Source organism: Fusarium solani (assembly GCF_023522795.1).
Source record: "Fusarium solani strain SB1 chromosome Unknown bctg00000009, whole genome shotgun sequence".
Lineage (NCBI taxonomy): Eukaryota > Fungi > Ascomycota > Sordariomycetes > Hypocreales > Nectriaceae > Fusarium > Fusarium solani.
In genome coordinates, this window is record NW_027072144.1 from 3,032,798 (window position 1) to 3,053,223 (window position 20,426).

General features: G+C 51.2%; 7 protein-coding genes across 7 annotated transcripts; 4 read left to right on the plus strand and 3 right to left on the minus strand.

The window, feature by feature from the left end:
• Nucleotides 1-816: 816 nt before the first annotated feature.
• MRS44_013989 (uncharacterized protein) lies at nucleotides 817-2,509 on the plus strand (the record flags this gene model as incomplete). Its single annotated transcript, XM_065617426.1, has 6 exons — nucleotides 817-1,422; nucleotides 1,595-1,622; nucleotides 1,678-1,690; nucleotides 1,744-1,833; nucleotides 1,883-2,222; nucleotides 2,279-2,509. The coding sequence occupies 6 exons, from the start codon at nucleotides 817-819 to the stop codon at nucleotides 2,507-2,509; spliced, it is 1,308 nt and encodes a 435-aa protein (XP_065473498.1).
• Nucleotides 2,510-4,876: 2,367 nt separating this feature from the next.
• MRS44_013990 (uncharacterized protein) lies at nucleotides 4,877-6,707 on the plus strand (the record flags this gene model as incomplete). The annotated part of the gene is made up of 3 exons (XM_065617427.1): nucleotides 4,877-5,174; nucleotides 5,233-5,399; nucleotides 6,132-6,707. The coding sequence occupies 3 exons, from the start codon at nucleotides 4,877-4,879 to the stop codon at nucleotides 6,705-6,707; spliced, it is 1,041 nt and encodes a 346-aa protein (XP_065473499.1).
• A 1,947-nt stretch (nucleotides 6,708-8,654) lies between these two features.
• MRS44_013991 (uncharacterized protein) lies at nucleotides 8,655-10,160 on the plus strand (the record flags this gene model as incomplete). The annotated part of the gene is made up of 3 exons (XM_065617428.1): nucleotides 8,655-8,757; nucleotides 8,942-9,778; nucleotides 9,859-10,160. 3 exons carry the CDS (start codon nucleotides 8,655-8,657, stop codon nucleotides 10,158-10,160), a joined length of 1,242 nt encoding a protein of 413 aa, XP_065473500.1.
• A 1,107-nt stretch (nucleotides 10,161-11,267) lies between these two features.
• On the minus strand, nucleotides 11,268-11,660 carry MRS44_013992 (uncharacterized protein; the record flags this gene model as incomplete). Its single annotated transcript, XM_065617429.1, has 1 exon — nucleotides 11,268-11,660. One exon carries the CDS (start codon nucleotides 11,658-11,660, stop codon nucleotides 11,268-11,270), a length of 393 nt encoding a protein of 130 aa, XP_065473501.1.
• A 206-nt stretch (nucleotides 11,661-11,866) lies between these two features.
• On the minus strand, nucleotides 11,867-13,378 carry MRS44_013993 (uncharacterized protein; the record flags this gene model as incomplete). Its single annotated transcript, XM_065617430.1, has 1 exon — nucleotides 11,867-13,378. The coding sequence occupies one exon, from the start codon at nucleotides 13,376-13,378 to the stop codon at nucleotides 11,867-11,869; it is 1,512 nt and encodes a 503-aa protein (XP_065473502.1).
• A 2,042-nt stretch (nucleotides 13,379-15,420) lies between these two features.
• MRS44_013994 (uncharacterized protein) lies at nucleotides 15,421-17,083 on the plus strand (the record flags this gene model as incomplete). Its single annotated transcript, XM_065617431.1, has 3 exons — nucleotides 15,421-15,643; nucleotides 16,421-16,545; nucleotides 16,589-17,083. The coding sequence occupies 3 exons, from the start codon at nucleotides 15,421-15,423 to the stop codon at nucleotides 17,081-17,083; spliced, it is 843 nt and encodes a 280-aa protein (XP_065473503.1).
• A 92-nt stretch (nucleotides 17,084-17,175) lies between these two features.
• MRS44_013995 (uncharacterized protein) lies at nucleotides 17,176-18,729 on the minus strand (the record flags this gene model as incomplete). The annotated part of the gene is made up of 1 exon (XM_065617432.1): nucleotides 17,176-18,729. One exon carries the CDS (start codon nucleotides 18,727-18,729, stop codon nucleotides 17,176-17,178), a length of 1,554 nt encoding a protein of 517 aa, XP_065473504.1.
• Nucleotides 18,730-20,426: the final 1,697 nt, after the last annotated feature.

Here is a 20,426-nt window from a genome sequence, read left to right on the forward strand (position 1 = left end):
TGAACACTTGGCTATACATAGTACCTTCTCTGCTTCTCCTTCCTTTATGAAGTGGATTGAGACCACTCCCTCCCTCCCACGAGGCATATTTGCGTGAATAAGGCGAACAAGACAAACAAGGCAAACAAGGCAAACAAGGCAGATGGAAGGCCTCAATACCAGGATGCAGGATGGCCGGGACTGAATGGCGGTGTAAGCTTTGAAATAAGGAATAAAAACTCTCCCCAGCCCCATCTGAGGACGTTTGTGAAATGACCAATGCCAACTTGTTTCCCGGATGGACTCTCGTGAACCAAGTCGACTCTGATCGCCTCTGAGTGCTGCCCAGGGGCTGATAACATGCCATGCTGTCGCTCCTACGACATGATGGTGGAATCCGACCACACGGTGCCTCGATGTCACCGGCTGGCAATGGCCCGGCTCGGGGTCGGGATTCCTTTCGATCCGTCTCGCCATGGAAGAGTGGCCTCGTCTGACTCGGTGATTCCAGCTGGCACCGTCCTCGTCAGTACCCGCCCTGTCGAGTTCCGTGCCGTGATTGTGAACGCGACCCTTAGGAATTAGTGCCTCGGTTATTTATCGCAGCCATTCTTCGGCCTTCTCCTTCCTTTGTCCTTAGTTTGATGACCATCAACAAGGATGTTCGTCAAACCGTCTTCCTCCTCCTACTTTTGTCTTTCTTTTTTTGCACTCTTGGCCTTTACTCTCCCCTCGTGTTCTCCTTTGTTGTTGTGCGCTGATGTATTGACTGGACCAGCCTCCACGGTTTGACCAAAGAATGTTTCGCCATCCGGAGTCGAATTCCCTCCAACCAACATGGACAACAGCACCCAAACGCCAGTGCAAGAGTCTGCTGCGACAGTAGAAGTTGCACGAGGGTTTGACAACGTTGAAAACGTCCCGCTATGCGACAGTCTGGCGCCACCGTACGACGTATCTCACGACGATCTCTCTTCCGATGCCGAGTGCAAGGTTGATGCGACGAATGAACCACAGTCGAACGGCTCTCCGGTCGTATTGTCGAAATCTACTGCCGAGTTCTTCGCCGGCCGCGAATCGAGGGGCGGAGGTGGCTTCGAAATTGGGCAAGGGGGAGGATTGATTGACAACGGGAATAATGAATCCATCTTCGTGTTCGACCAGAGTGACACAGACGCATCTTCTGCGGCATCGTACTTCAGCATCGACCGAGACGACGAATCTGAGCTGTCTGCGACGTCAGACTACAATGACGGCCGAGACGATGAATCCACGTTGACTGTGGCCTCTGAGAACCGCAAGGTCGATTACAAACATGGGAGGGGGTACCAAGCCGGCCATGAGTATTGGTTAGTGGAGTGCATGCCGAGGCAACTACCACCAGCTAATCGAGTCCACAAGTTGGCCGAACGACGAACAGCAATGTGGAGCATTGGACATGTTGTACGATCGGAGCTTAGGAAGTGTCCAGAGCCTTGCTCACAAGTTTTTGCAGTCATCACGCCTTTTTCCTTTTGCTTGAAGACAGTTTGTGCCTTGCGCCCATCAAGGAGAATGTACAGGTATCTTCTATTATCTTGTAGATGCGATTGCCCGAACTGACAATACCACCTAGAACGTCCTTGATGTCGGCACTGGGACAGGTGAGTACAGCATCGACCTTTTACGGAATCTTGGACTGATGGCGGATGACTCTAGGTATCTGGGCTATGTATGACTCCCAAGCTGTCTAGAGTTGGGGGCTAAAATCTGATGAGCAAACAGAGACTTTGCCGACGAACATCCCAGTGCTCAAGTTATTGGCACCGACATTTCCCCCATCCAACCCGAATGGGTCCCATCTAACCTTGAGTTGTACGTCGAACCGACTTCAATACAGAACGAATGCTGATTTGGAACATAGCCAGCTCGATGATGCTAACCTAGAATGGACCTTTAAAGAACGTTTCGAATTCATATACGGTCGGAGAATGGTTGGGAGTATCACAGACTGGGTTGAATTCGCTAAAAAAGCGTTTGCCGCTTTACAACCCGGCGGATACCTTGAGTGCCACGAGCTATCGATGTCTTTCAGAAGCGACGACAAAACTCACGAGAACTGCGAGTCGATGATGCGGTGGGAAGGGTTCTGGAATGATGTGGGAAACAAGTCGGGCCGGTCATTTACTGTCGTTGAAGACCGCAGGCTAGAGAAGTCAATGCAGTTGGCGGGGTTCACGGGTATCGAGACACGGGTTTACAAGGTCAGTTTGTGATGCCAAGACGATTAGACCTGTGTTGACGAGGGTTACAATTTCAGATGCCTGTTGGTGGCTGGCCGAAAGATGCGCGGCTGAAGGAGGTTGGCCTGTATACCCATGCCGCCATCGATATGGATCTTGAAGGGCTTCTGTTCCGTCCTGCGGTGGAAGTACTCGGATGGAGTTTGGAAGAGGCTACTATGTTTGCAGTTCAACTTCGGAAAGAGCTGCGATCGAGAAAAGTTCACGCATACATTCCCCTCAAGGTGGTTTTCGGCCAAAAGCCGTAGTGGCATATGTTCGGCTGTTGCTGACATTGGGAGTTTATTCATTAGATCTCATGGGAGACGCAAGTCAGAATTTCTCAGACTGGTAGTTACTATTACTTAATTAATTGGTATTGATTCTGGATTATTAACTACAAGAGCCCAGAAAGATCTGTTTGGGCTGCCCGGCCCCGGTCTGACCGGCATATCACTGGGGAGAAGAGCGTGTGCTTGGGTCGGGGATTTCCGAATCCCAACAAGCCACCGTACTGAGCAGTCCGTTCTCAGCGATCAGCCCCTTGGCTTGGATGGTGTCGATGGCTTCACTGCCTGTGCGATGGTCTCATTCTCGGGTCTCAGATGGATCACTCTACTATTCCCCATTCAGATATGAGCCCGCTTCCCTCTGTTGAGATGCATTTGATCGATAGGAGAATATCCTTGACATGTGTTCTCTGTAAGTTCGACACCATTTCCTGCGGTCAATGCTGGTGCACGCGAGACAGCCTAGCGACCGCGCCCATTCTGGAGGACCTACTGATCCTTTTCCTTCATAGCATTGGGATCGCTGGACACGCTGTGGATCGATGCTGGGGAATACCTCGTCCCAGGAGCTGACCGACCGTCGGGCCCCTGCAGTATAGTATTCAGGGGCACTGTGTCGGGTAGGGGTCGCGTGTAGCACCAATCATGGTCTCGCGCGACGCGTCGCCGTCGCGACTCCTTGAAGGCATCTCCCACATTGGGTGTCGTGTTGTGTGATTGGAGGTTGGACCACAGCATCCAGTGAAGCGCTCCTGATTGTCGATGACCATTCTCATAGAGCCCCAAGCCCGTCCAAGCAGTTACCTCGGGAGGAAAAAAGACTTGACCAATCTCTAGCCATTCGACTGCTTCCACCAGCACCATTCTTCCGTTTCCCTCCACCCTGCCCATCAGCACAAGACAGCATGCCTTGTTGCACCCTTTTTTCGGACACAGAGCCGATGCCAGAATCTTCTACGTTTGGGCCAATCTAGCCACTTGACGGCCGGATCTAAACAAACGCTAGTCATTGGCGAGATTGAGAGGCTGCTGTAGGGATCAGACGCACCCCCGAACTTGGGGATGCCGAGCGTATTCCCTGCTACCAGGCAGATTTCCTGACATTGAATCCATGGGACCACAACAATGCGATTTGTCTTTTATTGTACTTTAGTTCTTGCAACGTTTGGGTTTGAGCCTCCCCTAGACTTGGATATTGAACTTGACTAAGGAGGGGAGAGGAAGTGGAGGGTTCGTGGAAACGACACGATGATGCTGCCCCTAGAGACCGAGTATTTGCCATAAACTTAGATGTCTCCTTGTCACTCTGTTTGGCAATGAAACTGAACTCGAGACCTACATGCTTACTGGCATGAGACTGGTGTCCTGTCATCCTATTCGGGACCTCCACCTCCCAAGGCCAAGGCACCAGCAGGCGGCAAAATTGACGGGTTATGGAATCCCGTCTCCTCGTCGACACGGCACAACAAGCGAGTATGATAGCTCGTCCAACAACTTCGTATTCGACAAGAGCGGTGTGCTTCATGCACGCCATCGACGCATCAGGCTACGGCAAACCATAGCCTCCGAGGATTGTCAAGGCGTCACCTTCACAATGTCCGCCGGCCAACACCAAGTTCTGTCCTTGTGGCTGCATCCGAAACCGCCAGTCATCAACACCACCAGGGACGATTTCCGACCCACCACACCAGCCTCAACGCAAGTCACTGCAGGGCTGTATTCTCTGTATGCAGCAGCATCCCGTTCCGGAAGAACTAATGTCGTGAGTGTCAAGGGCTTTGGCTGACTGGATGGCGTTTGGAGATAAGGAGGGGCCTGGGGGCTTGAAAGTGTATTGTTTACCGACGCCATCATGCTTCGGTGGTCTTGAAGGGCCTTGTCAATGGTGATGGAATTACCCCATATCTCATACTGTGACCAATGGACCTTGGTTATCTCATGCTTATTTGTCTTATCTGGGCTTCGTGAAGTTGGGGATGTACTGCCTGCTCTGCAGATCCTTAGCATTCGCAGCCTCCTTTTTTATTTTATGTTATGTGTATTTACTCTCTTCGTTCCCCAGACGGTACCGGTCTTTGTGGGTTCTTGTCTCTTTGATTTAGCTACCAGTGTTTGAGCCTTTTGGCGGTTGACTGCTGAGCTGCTCGAGGCCTCCGTATCTCCCCTTTCTGTTTTAGACTGAAGCTATTCTGCAGCCATTACTCAACGAAACCTCCGACCAACACCATGACTCCACTATCAACAGAATATTCTGGCCTTGTGAATGCCATCAAGAGTGAGCTTTTCATTTCATGCTTGATCGAGAAATAGGAGACAAAACTAGTGCTCATTGTCGTTTGTTCAGACATGGCCAAGATCACCTTCAGGGAAGAATCGGGATTTTCCATCGAGTTTACCGACAACGACAACGACGACAACGACGACAACGACGACAACGACGACAAAGACGACAACGACGACAACGAAATCTCCCAAAAGAAAATTTGCGTCTCTCTCTGGTTGTCCAAGTCGTCTGAGTCGTCTGAGCTTCTCCGGAAAGAGGCCGAAAACAAATTGGGAGGCCTACTTCAATTGGCGATTGCAATTTCTAATGAGGCCATCAGACGCGGGCCTGACTCTTCGCCATCAGAGACAGACATCTACGGTATATACTTCTATTCTCTATTTAGCCAAGGAAAAAGTATCACACTAAGCGTGATTAGCATGTGCCAAAGTCGCATTGTTGCGAACTGGCCCATTTTCCATACACTACCGGCATGCCGATTCTTTATCAACCACATACGCTGCTCTCGCCGTTAATAAGACCGAGATTCTTGCCATAGCGAAAGGAGAGAGCAAGGAGAAAAGCTCTTTTGCCCTCCTAAAAGTGGTTTGCGAAAGGGGGCTAAGCTCTCGTCGAATGAAACCAAGTTGAGTCAGACAAGAAGGACAGATAGCTTCATGTGCCATGCAAAAGAACCGCTGTTTTATGTGTGTGTGTTCTGTGCGAAACCGTTGTAACATCTGGGATAATTTCATCCTGGCATCTTTATGTGGGGAGGTGGACTGCGCCGGTGTTGAGTCCGCTGCGGGGCCGATATCACGATCATTCAGGGTTCATGGACAGGCTGGAATGAAAGCATCGTCGAGAGAATTGACCAGAGTTCGGATAAAGGCATCCAGGGAAAGTAGAGGTGTATTGGGATGTGGTGTGTGGAAATAACCGTGTCTCGGCCACCAGGCTTTCCTCTACATGACGAGCGCGGTTTCAAAGCGCAGCATCTGCTGATAACAGAACTTGGTGTCAAGCTGACGTCCTGTGGCTTACATTCCAAGTGTTCTCCGCGAGATCAGGCTCGGCAGATGGGCCGGTCTCCTGGCCCCATTATGTAACGCCCGGTATCAAAAAGCGGCAGGCTCCTTGTCTTCCCGCATGTCGACCCAACACGATTTTCCTCCTCGACTCCCACTCTGATCTCTCAGTTCCTGCACTATCTTCCCGAGCACGCTCGAGTCTCTTCGTCGATATACAATCTCGCCATCTGAATGCTTCTCATCGCCCTCCTGTCCGTCGGCTCCTGTCCTTCCCGAGCACCCTACGATATTATACCACGCCAGGCAGAAAATGGCAGACCCTGAATTTGACGATTTGAGCAAACGCAGCCCCTCTCCCGCCGTTTTTCGCCCCAATATCAAACCTTCCCCCAGTCCTCCCCCAGGCACATCTCACCTTAAACACATGCCTTCAACAACCGCAAACCACGAGGGCCACGGGCCTGGGAAGGCTTGCGGCACGAGCGGCGATGCGGTCCTGGTAGAGCATCTTGGGGACGGGAAAAATCCTGAATTTGCTCGCTCTGCTGCTGAGGAGGACCTACCTCCAGACCAAAGCGACGAGGAGGAGGACCTGATGAAGAATGTGACCTTTCCTGGCAGTCAAGCTCCCGTGAAGCCTACACTCAAAAGGCTTCACGAGACTGCATTTGGGGCTTCAGAACAAGACAATGGTCGCATCCCCCATCCAACCCGACGGAGAGTTGTACATCAGCTAGACAATAAAACAGGTGACGCCCATCTCAATGAGAGGTCGTTGACGAACTTTTCGAAAGGGGCTTCGCTGATTATCTATGATCCGCCTTCTCCAGGAGAGGCCTCTGGAGTTACACAGGCTGCTTATGTCATTGAATTTAATGTATAATAATCGACACGGCTACGGAAAGTGTCTCTAGTTGATGATTATGGTCATTGTCATTGTCGCTACTGTGATGTGCTCGGAACACAGTTTGACGGGACATCACGAATGGTGGCCCCTTACATAGTGTCTGTCAATGAACGAGTTCCGCTGGAGTTTTAGTGACAGCCTGACTTGTGTCAAAACTTCATTGTTGAATTGGTGTACATGGGTTGCGACTCAGCAAAGTGACTTCAAACTGACTGCTTCTGAATTGGGTTTGCTGCATTCACGCTTGGCGGATCTACGGAGAAGAAGCCGAGTTGGTGGCCTCAAATGACACGGGCAGAGGCAAAGCAAGTGTCATGAGCGGCGGCTGCTTGATACGGAGCCATGTATTGGCGTGGACGGCGTCGAGTGGCTGGCTGATCACCACTCAGCCCACCCAGGGAACCTTCTCGGATACCACCGCGTGTGAGATCGGTCGAGCCAGGGATGATCGTAACAATTACAGTCAAATCAACCAGCGGATGAGAGGCAGAATGTGGCGCTTTTGGGAGACACCAACTGTGACAATAGACCATTGGACCAAATACCACAAAAGAGGAGGCCCCCGTACTGGAAGTACAGGAACCAATGGTATATATTGCTTCGCCACACCCACCGATAACCTTGAGGTCGTAAATAGCCTCAGCTACTCGTCCGTCCTTGCAACCGGAATAAAGTCGGTATCCTGTCTTGGTTGGCCCAATGGGATCGGCAGATGCCATTGTTAGCTGCTTAATATCCAGAGCAATCATTGGTTGGACGTGGGTTGAGACAGGGATGCCTTCCAAACAACAGGATCGATTCTCTTCACCACTCGCACAATAGCGCCCACCAGTACGGAAATTTAACGCGTTGGCGCTCATTTCCGAGGGATCCAGGGCATGGCTCGTATGTGTGACAGGAAGCTCCTCCATCTCAATAGAATAACTCGGCCCACTGGGCCTCGGCTGGAATGAGAATTGCCGGGAAGCAGCAGAAGCAAAGAGTCCCCCATGGTGAGACATGCTACCTGCAAAGCACTCCAGCAAGTCGAGGACCGTTCGCTCTAACCACATTTCATCTCGAATTCTTGGCTCACTGGAGAAAAGAGTCAACATGAAATGAAGTTGGAGGGTGTGTGCGTATGGAGCTGTTGGTCATCTGGCACCCCAGGATAATGCCCATATATGTGCGGCTGCTGCCTTGCGGTTTTCAAATGCGGTCGCCTTGTCTTCGTCGTCATTGAACCCCACAATGACTTCCTTGCGCTCCCATGTCATTCAGTTCATGCCGCAATCACAAGATGACTCTCTTACCAAAGCCTTCCCCAGAAGTGGTTCCTCAGCCCAAGCCAACACCATCAGGGGAGCATATTTCAAGCCTCCTCTCAGCGGGCTGCACCTGCCCTCTTGGTACTAAGTGTACAAAAAATCGGTGGCACGGCCGAACCACCGTGCTAACGCCTCAGACTCTAGTCAGATCCAAGTAAGTATCTCCTTGATTTGCGAACCAATTTCTAAGCAGGGGCAGTGAGGGAACCTTGACCTTGAAGAGCTGACAAGCCACCATTCCATAATCGGGATTTTCATCCCATCGTATCTGGACTAGCGTAAAGACAGGGGCGGGAAGGACCATGTCTCAGCTGGGCGGGAGCAGGGGGTAGAGGGGTCAACACATCTGATATACAGTACCTAGTGGAGTGGATCGGCCAGGCGGATGTTGAATGTGACAGCTTTATCTTGACTCGCATGTTGGCAAAGGTGATTCGACTCCACCCATCTTCACAAAAGTGTCTCGACTCTGTATGCCCGGTGCCTCATCGGGATCCTGTCCTGTGAGCCAGCCAAGTCCGGTCTGCCGCGTTGCCTCACCTATGCCGCTTCGATCCTCCGTCCCTCCATGACAGGATGCAGAGGACGTCGATGCCATGCCACCCATACTGTCAAAATGGCTTGGGTTACACATCTCTACGATCTATCATGTCTCTTGGAGACATTCCCCATCATCGTTCACTGCACCAGTCTTGATGCCATCTACACTGCGTTTCTGGGTGACAGACTAGAACCAACCGCCTCACCTTACCCTGTCTTTGACAGACACACGCCCACACCCCTCCTTCTCTTCTCGCGACCCTGACCAGTGAATCAGTTGGGGTTGGTTGCGTATAATAGGCCAGCGGCACCCTGTTTGTAAACTCATTTGTGCTCTTTCACTTCGACTACTACCTCGCCTAGCCATCGATTCCCTGCCTCACCACCCCCCCGACCATCGATCATCGCGACTACTCCAACTGAGTGGACTTTATCCCAACGACCCCGCGGTGACCCCTCCAGTATCACCCAACCAGAGATATTCGCTCAACGATCCCTCCCAGCCGCGCCGTTCTCTCGCCGGAGTCTCCAGCGACAGGTACCGGCCTGCGTCCCTCGCTTCCTCATCTCCTTCAGCAGCAGTGCGAGGGATGGGGGGCTCGGGCAACTACAGCAGTTACTATCCCGAACCCAGCGCACCCTTCTCGACGGCAAACATGCCTGGGACGGCCATGGCTTACGGGTCAGAGTACGGCCAGGACTCGCGCCAGCAGCCTCAGAGCTTTGGCGGCTACAACACTGCCGCGACCATGATGTACAACGTCGCCCAGCCTGGGGCGCAAAACCCCGTCTACGATGCGCAGCAATTTGGATCACGGCAACCTGCAGCTATGCAGATGATGACGCCGGATGTCGCTTCGACATACTTCGGATCCGAGACGGGAAGCACAGGCGGTTCGGGCCTGCAGCGGTCGGCGCAGGGCTCAAGCGGATCAGCAAACGTGTACCAGCAGAGCAATGCCATGAATTATGCGAGTAACATGTCGAGCGTGGGCGCAATGCCCCAGGCGACCGCGAGCGCCGATGTTTCCATGGCAGAAGATCACGAGTGCCCAGATGGCGCACTAGAGGAGAAATGGGTCAACTACCAGAGACAATTGGGCACCATATTCCAAGAGATCATGAATGGATCCCTAGAAAGCGTATCCGAGACATTGCTGAGCGTCACCAGCTGGCTGTTGTCTCAGGTGGCAGACCTTGGTATGTTTTGTCGCAAACCCCAAGAGCATGGGTGGGAGCAGAGCATCAGGGCAGGACGACATGGCTGACCAAGACTGCAGGCCTCAATTTAGACGATACAAACCTCCACGCCGATCGAATCAAGTTATGGGACGATTTCAATCACGCCTGGTTAAGCCTAGGCCAGCGCCAGATGGAGTTGATGACTTCATCCCAGCCATCGAGATCGCAGAGCCTCATGTCAAAGGCCATGATTAAGAAGATGGGTAACGAATTAATACGTTTATGCGACGGGATCGAGCGCCATGGACTCGTCGACTACCAATACGGGGTGTGGGAGGAACAGATAACTGCCGGTATGCCCAAGACTTTCCTGACCAAGGCTCGACCTCGTGATGGCTAATAGAAGCGCATAGTTCTCGAAGACTGTTTGGACCTCTACGAAGCCTCAGAAGAAGCCAGCGGGAGCGGCGGAGCTCGATAAAGATTCAAGCCGTCGGTCTAGCACAGACTGTGACTGGCGGCACCCTCTTGACATGACACGGGTAGTGTTTTGTCACTCGATTCGACAAAGAGATGTGACTCTTGTAATCAGGGCGCGGGGGTTGGCGGCTGTATTGCGCCACGGCATTTCGGACCAACCGCCTCGATATTGACGCCTGTTTCCCCCTTCGGTCACTGACACTTTGGACGCGCAACTACGCATCCATCCCACCTACTTGCTTGTGCTTTGGCGGCTGGTCCGAATGGCGGGGTGGAGGGATGGAGTTTGAGAAGGGGACCTGCCCTCCTCCTTCGGTATTGTTGCTTTTCTCTTGAGTTTTTTCTTTTCTCGGTTGGGTTTACCTTTTCCCTTTGAATTTTTTGTCCCTCTTACCATGGGGTTTTTTTTTTGTACGTCCTGGGGCTCCGTTTCATCTCGGATCTCAAGTTACGGAGCTACCCCTGACCATTGGGGTTTGCCGTATTTGACAGGCGCAACCGATCACCGCCGACTCACAGAAATGCTATCGTCAACTCCTTCGCCGCTGAAATACAGCTTTTTAGAAACTGGACCCTCATTTGAGCATTTACCCGTAAAACCTTCTAAGAAATGATTGATGACCCTTTTCAGTTTCCACAAGTGGCAGGGCGGCATTCTTCTCGCCGATCACTTACAGTCACGGGCACGCTAGAGAAGTCAATGGAGACGGCGGGGCTCACGGATATCAAAACATAGGACCTCGGGACGATCAGATCTATTTTAACGAAGATTACAACAACTGTAAATGCCCGCCGGTCACTCGCTAAAAGCCTCATAGCTGAAAGAAATTGGCCAGTATCCCCATGACGTCCTAGATATGAACTTCGAAGGGCTTGTGTGCGGCCGTGCAACGAGGCCGCGTCGTCTGTAATTTATGTTGTAATGAGAAGATGCTGATTGCTTGATTCCTCCTAAAAGTGCAGTAGGGAAACCACTGTTTATGTACAGGCACGATCTCTTGTAGAATGTTCCTCCTTCTTCCACATCTTACCACCGCCTTGGTCGCCTCACACTTGTGATCTCCAACATCATGCACTGGGCTGCCGTCGGCACGAGCTCGCGACTCGTGTGATAGTTGTGAACTTGTGATACTGAAGTGATGAGGGTTTCCGCAGTAGTTTCGAGAGAATCCATCTTCTCACAGGCCTCTTTGAGGTCGGAGATAGCTTTTGTCCATACTGCCAATTCACTGCTGCCTTTTCCTCGAGCTGTGCTACGAGTCGCAGGTGGCGTGCTGGATCTCGGCTCACTTGTGTCCTGCTGAGTGGATGCCGCAATAGACTTCAGTGACTCCTGTACCTGTTTGATTTGAGAACTGACCCGGCGGGTTGTAGCAAAGAGCGCGGCAAGATCTGATGCTGGAGTGCCGGGCTCAGCCATGTTGGCGGATGTGCGAGGTTGCTTCTGGGGGACAACGAGTGAACGGGGCGCGGCTTAATGGCAGGCTTAAGTATATTACACTTCCGAGACTTTTCCGAGCAGAGGCACCCTGGTCAATGCACCTGGTCGGCACCCCGCGATATGTACATCAGGCCCCACTCTGGGCCTTGGACAGTTTCCACTGTAGTTACTCCGTACTGCGTCCCCTATTCTTGTCTCCACAGCTCCGCCACCTTCCTCTTTGCTGATATCGTCTCCTTGCGCTTCTCATGTAGCTCTTCTTCCTGCCTCTCTAACTCTCCTTTGCCTTCCTCTGTCTGTCGTCTGAGCATCTCTATGTGTGCCGTGAGTTTCCCTATGCGTTTCGTGAGTTTCCCTATTTCTTCCGTGAGTGTCCCTATGTGTTCCGTGAATTTCCGTTGCTGGCCCTTACGTATCCTTATTTCCTCCTCCAACGCCATTTCTGCCTTCTTCGCTTTTTCTGCCCTCTCGCGGCTTTCCTTTGTCCCTTCTAATTTGCCTGCACCTTGTGTCACAACTTCTATCTCTGCGAGTATCTCCTGTATGTCATGTTCTCCGAGTTCCTGCCGTTGGCATTTTCGTTTTGCTCCGTCACCTGGTTGCCTCTTGCTAGGGGAGTGCGGTTGCTGATGGGCGCCGTCAATGCCGTTGTCACCGCTGTCGTCGTCGTTGTCTTGACTGTCTTCATTGCCGCCTGTAGGAGCAAGGGCCATCATCTCAGTTTCGCCAGAAATAACACTGCCCTCTCTGCCGTCCTCGTGTGGGTAGGCGTCGAGCCTAGCGGGCTGCCCAGCTTGGGTGGTAATGGCAGAGCTATCAGGCGCGCCATGATCGCTTACTGGCATCGCTCTACCCTGAGTGATGTCCCCTGCCATCTGGAGAGTCGATTCAGGCGAATTGTAGCCGTCGTTGCCGCCGTCCTCGGCCGGGTTAACATCGAGATTGATGATATGCTGAGGTTGGATGGCTATTGGAAGTCTATCAGGGGGGCCATTCGATACGTGTATAGTCGAGTCTTCTCGAACTTCCATCTCGAGAGTCGCTGTGGGTGTCAATAATCCACGGGATGAGATTGCTGCTGGCGGGGAGCAACCCCTTGGTCCTGCCTCTGATGGCAACTGGCTTCCTGGTTCGTCTCTAGGATCCTGGTTCTGACCGCTGTCTTCCACCCCGGGAGTCGTTGTTATTTCGGATTCGTTCTGCTCTCCGGTTCTCGGCCTTTTGTGTGTTTGCCCACGTCGCCGCTCACGTCTCCGCTTAAGACGACGTGACCTGCGGATCTTCCGTCTTTTGCGTCTGTGGTATTCCCCAAGTTCCTCAAGGAGGCGTCTCTTGCTAGGAGGGTCTGGTTGTTGATGGGCATCGTAAGCGCCGTCGTCCCGATCGCTTTCGTCGTCGCCTCTAGGGGCCATCATCGCAGATGCACTAGAAACGAAATCTCCAGATTGAACGCCGCCGCCGTCGCCGTCGTCCTTGGCCGGGCCGGCGTCGAGGCTGACGGGTTGCTGAGGTCGGATGGCAGGTGGAGAGCTGTCAGGGGCCGCTGGCGGGTTCAGACGATGTGACCTGCGGAGTGTAGTCGTGATAACTTGTCGGGGCTGAGGTGGGTGAGTCCCTGACTCTGCCTCTGGCAGCGCCTGACTTTCTGATTCGTCTCTAGGATCCTGACTCTGATCTGGTAAGGCTCCTAATGGCATCTGGTTGGCTGGTTCCGCATGGCTTTGATCCGTGTCATGTTCAGCCTGGGTAGGGGGGGCGACTGTTTGCCTTTGTCACCACCGAGTGAGGTATTATCGTAGCCGTCATCTCTATAGTTGCCATCGTCTCTCAAACGAGGTGGGATATCTTCGCTGTACTCGGTTTCACGCTGGTCTTGTCCCGCTCGCTTGGGGCACCTATTCTTATGCCTTGATAGGTCTGTCGTTCTCTTGAATTGACGGTCACAAAAAGGACAATTTAGAGGGTGGCCGGACATATGGTTCCTTTACATTGTTAGCATAACAATGCTTGACCAAAGTCGGTGAAGTTACTCGCCGTAGCTGTATGACATCTGGGAATTTACGACCGCATTGATTTATACAGCACCCAAATAGATCCTTGGGACTATCTGGCGGCGGGCGGTTCAAGTCAACTACTGCGCATCCTTTCGCTTGTTGATGAGCTTTGAGCAGCTTGACTGAACCGAAATTTTGTCCGCAACAATGTATTCTTCCTTCATCAAAATGATCCCAGACATGGAATTGAAGCCTTGCCGAATGTGTAAATGTGCCGCCACAATAATCACAGAAGCAGAACTTATTAGTCTTTTGAGGGTTGTGGTTGGCTGTGTACTTTATAGACGGACAATGCTTGGGATGTTTCTGTGCACGGCTCAAACATTGTAATTTTCGCCCGCAGTCGATACATTCATAGGGCTTCGGCATTGGTTTTAAACACTTGTGCTGTCTTCGAAGAGTCAATAATACCTCGACCTAATCGCTTAGGTAACTTACTGTAGTTGATTCCAGGACGCAAAGCATGGCCTATCACAGCTCTTATTATTGCACCCATAGACCTCCCCTTTAAGAAGGGGAGCATGGGTTATAACGTGATCTCTCACATGATAGGATTTGTCGAATCTTTGGCCGCATTCACCGCAGTAAAAACGTTCCTCCACTTCATGTGTGTGGATAGATGAGGGCAGTTGAGGCATGTCACTATTGCAGGTTGGACTTGTCGGGTCTTGCTGGGACCTTGAATTCCGGATCTGGTCGAGTGTCATGATGGCAACAGTGGGTTATTGAGAGCAGCGCTTGGGTCCCGTCTTCTGTCTCTGGGGACACTTGCGTTTTCATAGTACCACCGGACCTTGACAGGGGCACCCTGATCCGTGGATGCAATGATCTGCAGGCTCTTCAGCTGGTGGAACCCGCGTCAACTTTCTTTTAGCGCGGAATACGGATATGAGCCGTCAAATGCGAAGAGGCCCCTGTGCTAGTGGTTCGCCTGGTGAGCCTCAAGTTGCCTTGTTCGCCTTCTTCTTGCCTGACTCCGCTTTTTTGCTCCTATCGCCGTGTTCGGAAACACTCGGACGAGCATCGCGACTGCGCTTACACGAACTGCCGATTCTTGCGCTATTGGTGTCAAGCCAGAGACTGATGCCGCTGCTATGCCTCGAACAGACACGAGGACTTCCTTTTCTCACCACGACTAGCCTATTGATGAGCAGAGTGTTCGTACGAAGTCACCTAGCCTGGTCAAAGATTCAGAAGTGTCGCAAGATCTTGCCAAGCTCACCTCGACAACAAATGATCCCTCTCCATTACCATCAACATATACTGTAACTGCAACTCTGCCTACAACCGGCTCGCTTGATGATTATGCGATTGAGGACGATAGTGAGAGCCTGGAGGAGTTCAAGGACAATGTTAACACCCACGAGCCAAAGTTGGAGGCTTTCCCGCGCATTAAGCTGACGTGCGCGCGACCAATTTCCCTTATCGGCAAGCTTATCAGAAATAATACCCCCCATGATACTGGGAGTGGCGACGGCGCGGAGAAAACTCGAACAGGCCAAACCTCGGGAAACACCACTGAACAGGGCCCTAGAATATTTCTATCACAAGTTGAGGACGCCGCACGCAATGCCAAAGAGAACGGCTGAAGGCTTGATGCTCAAATATTACATTATAAGTCGATAACTCAACTTTCGAAGCGGCGTTGTTGCCCGGATCAAGAGCATGAAACATTTGCTCCAGAGATGATCGAGTCCATGGCTAGGCACAGTGATGCCGAGCAACATCACTGGACAATGTCCGTCAATGGCTCGATTATCTCCTCCCCCAAGCCCGAACCTCCGAGCGACATCTCCCAACACCCTTCTGGGGCACTCTCCTTTCCTACTGTCACAGTGACTAGCGACGACGACAGCGACGCCGTTCCCAACTCGGCCGGACCTGCTCCTCCGGCCAATCTCAATATCTGTTACGGCTATTGAATACCTTGAGTTGCATCGTCGTTGTCTAGAAATAGTAGCGCTGCTAGAAAAGTACGCGCGTATGCCCCGTCTGGTCCTGGTCACACGGTCCCAACATCTTGAAGGGGGCTGGAACGACAATACCACCTGTAGACAATGTTTGCCGCGAAATGAGTTCGTGCCACTGAGCTCTAACGGCCCTATTTAAACTCCTTAAGAGACGCAGATGCTGTCTAAGAGAGGCGGTAGGGCCGGCGGCGGCCACCCCGATTGAGCTTGCGAGACTAGCTGGGTATTGCGATTGTCTCTTGGGATAGCGTCAATTTACGTGAGCGACAGCGCGATCCGCACAGCGCCTTATCTCCCAAAGAGCCGTTACGCTCGAGTGGAACTACTACGAGGTGGGATCATGGATGGGCGCATAGTGGGTAGGAAAGCCGAGTACATTGTTGAGTAGAAGGGAGAAGTCGTGGAACAGAGGGATGACGACAAAGTAAGCACACATTTGGGATGATATGTCGGGACTCTGGGGCTGTTATCTGCAACTTGATTGACGAGCTGTGACTGCACCATTAGATTTCAATGCTATGAGTGCCATAAGATATGTTCTTGGGGGTGTGACTGATCCCCCCTTCATCAAGAAGGATCACGATCTAGGCTAGAGGACATACCGTAACTATCATGTGATCTTATTGAGCAGCATAAAAGGCCCAAAATCCCTCTGCAATAGCAGAAGGTATCTTCTACTTTTGCCGTATGGCATAGTGGTCATTGTGTTCCCCAGATCTCCTTTGGGAAAAGGGCTGCGTTCCCATCACTCCACAGGCCGACAACCCTATTCTGCAAGACGGCAACGGTCTCGCCAAAATCGCACTGCACCGGCATCCCCTTCACTGGGGCCCGGCCAGAGTCGGTAGAGGAACCAAAAGTCGCAACCTTAGAAAACATCTAGATCACGAAAGACCACGCTCTGGCTGGCGTCAAAGCTTTTGCCGACCTCGCACCCAACGACGAACCCTTTAGCTTCATCTTTGTCTCCGGACGGAGTTCAACACAGAATCCTGGGCCATTCACGAACCGATACACCCGCGTCAAAGGAGAGACAGAGCTTTGGCTCTCCGAGATGCGCAGTCCCTACCCTCGTCTCATAACAGAGGCCGTTGGACCAGATGTCGTCAGTGAAAGAGACCGTGCCGCCATAAAACCATACGTCCCCGATCAAGGCTTCTTCCATAACAGTGCCAGAGCTGTTCTAGGTCCTCCTGTTCGAATGGCCTTTCCATCGCTTGACGCTCCGACTGAGTCGCTTGGCAAGTTCTTGGTCGAGATGGCGATTGGAAGATTCGATAAGCAGTTGGACGAGGGAGGTAGTGATATCACGATACTAAAGGGTGGCATGAGGGTTCTCAAGGACCCAGCCTTTCTGAGGCTAGCAGGATTGTCATAAATGTTTTTTTTTTCTCCGTTGGATATAATACATGTAACACAGTAATAACATCGTTTGGCTTTTATACAGCCATGGGTATTTCTAGGTTTAAATTAGGCATCTTGCCCAAACACCGTATCGTAATAGTTCCGGATCCTCTCACACTCATCCAAAAGAGAATGTTCACAAGTGGCCTTGATGGCCTCCTCCCAGATGACCTTTTCCAGGTCATAACCCGCCTTTTTCACTACCGAATTGTAGTCTGGGCCCCATATCCTTGACCACTCCTCCTTCTCTCCCTCTTTCGTTTCGGATGTCAACTCGTCCAGTAGGCTGTTGAGTCTTCTCGTGTCAAACTTGACCCTGTTCAGGTGGGCGAACATGGTCGTGATGATGGGTATTTCCCGTTTTCCGGTTTTCTTCTGGTTGCTCTTCCAATCAAGCTCGGGATCTGCCTGCCATATCCCGCTTCCGTAGTGAATTTCTCCTGGTGTAAGCATCACCGCGTTTTGCTTGACCTGCCAGAAGGGATTTCCAAGTACCACAGCGCCCTGCGTAAACGTCTCCTTGTCGCCCGATCCCCAGGCGCCTTGTGAGTGAAGTTGGTAATAGTACTTTCCGTAAAAGTTGTAGTAGGCCGCCAGCAAGAGGCTGTCGGCGTGTCGAGCCTTGTCGTAAAGCATGATTCCAGACTCGGAGGCTCGTGATTTCATGGTCCTGTTGGGCATCTGTGCCTCTGCAATCTCATAAAAGAGAGGCGATATCGTAGGTAGCCAAAAGTCGGGCCATGTTACCAGACCATGGCTCTTGTAAGGTTCCACATCGAAGAGATAATCGGGTTTTCGAATGGGAAAGGCGTCTGAGTCTAGGAAGAGGATATTCTGAAAGCTCGAGAAGATGAGGGCAAAGGCCTTGAACTCGAACTTTTCGAAATGCGGCGTGCTGTAGTTGGCAGACTTTGGCACGTGCAAGAAGTCGTCCATATTAAGGCATTGTACATCTAACGAGGCAAGTGAAGTGTTGCACAGCTTGTGTTCGTACTCGCTGGCCGAGTCCAGGAATAGTTGTACAGGGAGCTTGGAGCCGACATGGCGCAGCATCAGCACAGCCGTGACTGCGATACCAAAGTTGGCGCCACTTGCGGTGATGACCACGCCACGAGTGTCACGGACAAACGGTAAATCGGGTGCGAGATATCGAAGACTTTGGACGTAATCGTGGTGAGTCTGTTTTAATGACTCGAACTGTTCTGTGGGTAATTTGAGAACATCAATGTCGATTTGAGCCTTGGAGCCGTGAGGGCTGAATTGCTCCGGATCAAGGGGCCTTGGTGAGATGATCTCATCGCCCTTGGGCTGAGCCCTGTAAAGTTCGTTGGACAATCGACTCCAGAAGTCAGCGACCTGAGATGTTAGACCGGTGAATTGTGGCGTTTCTGTATCGTAGGTGTAAGTACTCGTTGATGCGTTGCTAGAGCTGGAAGTTTCGGGCTTGAATTTTGGTGCTATGATTCTTTGATTTGTATATGATAGATCTGAAGAAAATATCCATAGTGATAGGGCAAATATGGTGGCGGTGAGGAGGGCGGTTATTTTGACGAGATGTCGTCGGGAGGCCCGGACGTGAACCCATGCGGCGCTCTTGCTTTCTTCAAGTGATAAAAACATGATGAGATGAAAAAGTTGGAAAGAATGAATGCGTCGCTGTTGTCGTTGGAGGTGTCATTATAGAGCAAGTCGCTCGTGCACCTAGAGGCGGTCCAAAGACGGCGCCAAGGGTCTTGGTGAACTTAAAGAAACGTTTTAAAGGGAATGCGTAAAAGATGGCTGTGCTCGGGTAAAAAAGAACGACGGTCTGAGTCAATGTCTCTGCAACTCAACCGCCGCCATTCACGACGACGCTCATTTTCTTTCTTTTTTTTTTTCTTTTTTTTTTAGAATTTTTAATAAAAGATGAAGAAACAAAGAAATCCATTCCTCTTGTTGTTTTTATAAAAGAGTGATGCGCTCTGACGGTTTGAGGCTGGTGAAACGGGCCACGGAGGTAACTGCAAGGGGAATAATGCCAAGATTTTTAATGGTTCTGGTGTTTGCAGCCATCTTCCCTGTTTGACAGTAACAAAGCTGGGGAATATGCGCGTTGTTGCAGCCGCAATGCAGTTACATTGTATATCTTAGACATGGGTATTTCATATCTCTGCAAACAAACATTTGCTAGTTTTGATGCTGTCATGGACTGACAACTGTATCTGTAGCGTAGCATAAATGGCCAATTTGCCTCAGCACCTATGGAAAGGTATCTTTCACTTTTGTTTTTGGCATGGCGTTTATTGTGTGCATAGTATCTTTCGCTGTTATGGCTGACGTTCTGTTGTGGGCTCATCATTTAAGACATTAATAGTGGCAGCAGCCATGGAAGCATCGGATAGAAAGCCGCGTCTCATATGTGTGCAAGCTGACAATTTCCTTTATCCTAAGAGGGGACGGTTGTTATGCGATGCTCTTCTGATTTACTACCAGCAGCTTCATCTTTAACCTCAACTTCGCAGTCAGGATGACCACAACAAGAACGCCGATCAACCTAAACAAGTGGTATCCACACTTCCATAAGCGGTACGCCTCCATGAAACCATAGGTCACCGAAATCAACATAAGGATCTTCCTCATATCCTCAAGTGATTCGGTTTCTATAAATTGTCCATGCCGTTGACCACGTCATTCATCGAAGACAAGCAACTAAATCGCGAAGAGCGGCAATCCTGGAATAAACTCCATAGGCCGGACTACCGAGTGTGACTGCGGGAGTTATTGCAAGTCTCAGAGTAGTTACGATGAAGATTGTATAGCTAGAGTAGGTCAAGACAGGCCGGGACGGGCTAGTGTGGATGGCGGAGGTCTGGGGCAGTAAATTGGCCGGTTTAGATGACGCAGGAGGACGACCATTCGGATTGGTATCGGTATCAGAGGTCCCAGACTAGTGAAGATGGGTATTCTCTAATGTGAAGGCCTGCTACATCGAGGTATAGGCGCATGATAGTTCGTAAGAGGGTGTGAAAGCCTGGCTGCTGTACCTTACAATGCTATTCGGCATCAGTTAGGAACCCTCCATGCGGTGTCTAAGATAGAATTCATTGTGTTCATTTATGTATGTTCTAGTAGTTATATGTGTTGAAGTGCAACACTGGCTCACAACTGGTTACAAATGTACTAATATGGATGAACATCTGATCTCGTTCTAAGAGAGTGGGATCTTTATCGTCTGCTTAAATCCCAATTGCGTACAGACCAACACAGTAATACTACTAGGAGCTTCACTATCGCTATTAATATCGTCGAGATCCGGGATAGTATTTGTGGTAGCTCTC